Raw genomic sequence first — 1,659 nt, forward strand, 5'->3', positions numbered from 1 at the left:
ATGGAAGGAAAGAATCAAACAGCTCCATCTGAATTCATCATCTTGGGTTTCTCCAACCTGAATATATTGCAGTTTTTACTCTTCACCATCTTCTTTCTGACTTACACATGCACTTTAGGAGGGAACATTTTTATCATCTTGGTGACCATGGCTGATTCCCACCTACATACACCCATGTATTATTTTCTGCGAAACCTTGCCTTTATTGACATCTGCTACACCACTACTAATGTCCCCCAGATGATGGTGCATCTTTTGTCAGAGAAGAAAACAATTTCCTATGGAGGCTGTGTGGTCCAACTTTTTGCCTTCATTTTCTTTGTAGGCTCAGAGTGTCTCCTCCTGGCAGCAATGGCATACGACCGATACATTGCTATCTGCAAGCCCTTAAGGTATTCATTTATCATGGACAAGGCCCTGTGCAGCTGGCTAGCAGCTTCATGCTGGACAGGTGGATTTCTCAACTCAGTGGTGCACACAGTTCTGACCTTCCACTTGCCCTTCTGTGGTAACAATCAGATCAATTATTTCTTCTGTGACATACCTCCTTTGCTGATCTTGTCTTGTGGGGATACTTCCATCAATGAACTGGCTTTGCTATCCATTGGGATCTTCATAGGTTGGACTCCTTTCCTCTGCATCATCCTTTCCTACCTTTCCATCATCTCCAACATCCTGAGGATCCAGTCCTCTGAGGGGAGGCACAAAGCCTTTTCTACCTGTGCCTCCCACCTGCTCATTGTTTTTCTCTACTATGGCAGTGCCATCTTCACATACGTGCGGCCCATCTCATCTTACTCACTGGAGAAAGACAGATTGATATCAGTGCTGTATAGTGTTGTCACCCCCATGCTGAACCCTGTGATTTATACACTGAGAAATAAGGATATCAAAGAGGCTGTGAAGACGATAGGGAGAAAATGGCAGCCACCCGTCTTCTCTTCTGAGATGTAACCTCTCTTACCCGTAGTCAATTATCTTGTATTAGAAAGTTAACGTTTACACCACTCAGCTGTTGCTAGTTATGTTTCACTTAAAATCTATCTGATTGTGAGGACTGGAGAGATGACTCAGAAGTTAAGAGCACTGACTGTTCTTCCAAAGGTCCTCAGTTCAATTTCTGGCAACCACATGGTGACTCACAACTATCTGTAATGAGATCTGCTGTCCTCTTCTGGCCTGCAGGCAGACATGCAGGCAGAACACTGTATACATAATAATAAATAAATCTTTTAAAAATATTTGATTATGATATTTTGACATAGAGTGTAAGTATTAACACACTCAGACCTAAGTGTATACATCTGAGCTTTTGTTAGTCTTAATAGAGTTTCTTCTTTAAGTTTCTACCATTTTACTTGTCTTTTCAGTTTTGGAATTCTCATTAAAAGATGGTGCCCCTCATGCCATATTTACTTGATAGACTTTATGGTTTATTATTTGCCATGAATGACAGTCCTCCTAGTCAAACAACTGCCATCTTAGGACATTCAACCTCACCCCGTTATGAAAGTTCATCCCATCTGAGATTGTTTACTGTTTATGTCCTCTCATGGAGGTTGAGAGGGTCACAAGACTCTATCTGAGTTTTCAGGTGCTCCCTGCCAGCTGTGGTATGCATCATGGACTCAGGGAAGGGCTAGAGTATACAGTCCTGAG

The 1,659-nt window shown here is 42.3% G+C and overlaps 1 protein-coding gene across 1 annotated transcript; it reads left to right on the forward strand.

The window, feature by feature from the left end:
* On the forward strand, positions 1 to 954 carry Or5v1 (olfactory receptor family 5 subfamily V member 1). The gene has a single exon (XM_050131513.1). The coding sequence runs from the start codon at positions 1 to 3 to the stop codon at positions 952 to 954; it is 954 nt and encodes a 317-aa protein (XP_049987470.1).
* The last annotated feature ends 705 nt before the right edge of the window (positions 955 to 1,659 follow it).

This window comes from Alexandromys fortis, unplaced genomic scaffold (genome assembly GCF_014885135.2).
Source record: "Alexandromys fortis isolate MF-2015 unplaced genomic scaffold, M_Fortis_MF-2015_v1.1 scaffold_372, whole genome shotgun sequence".
Lineage (NCBI taxonomy): Eukaryota > Metazoa > Chordata > Mammalia > Rodentia > Cricetidae > Alexandromys > Alexandromys fortis.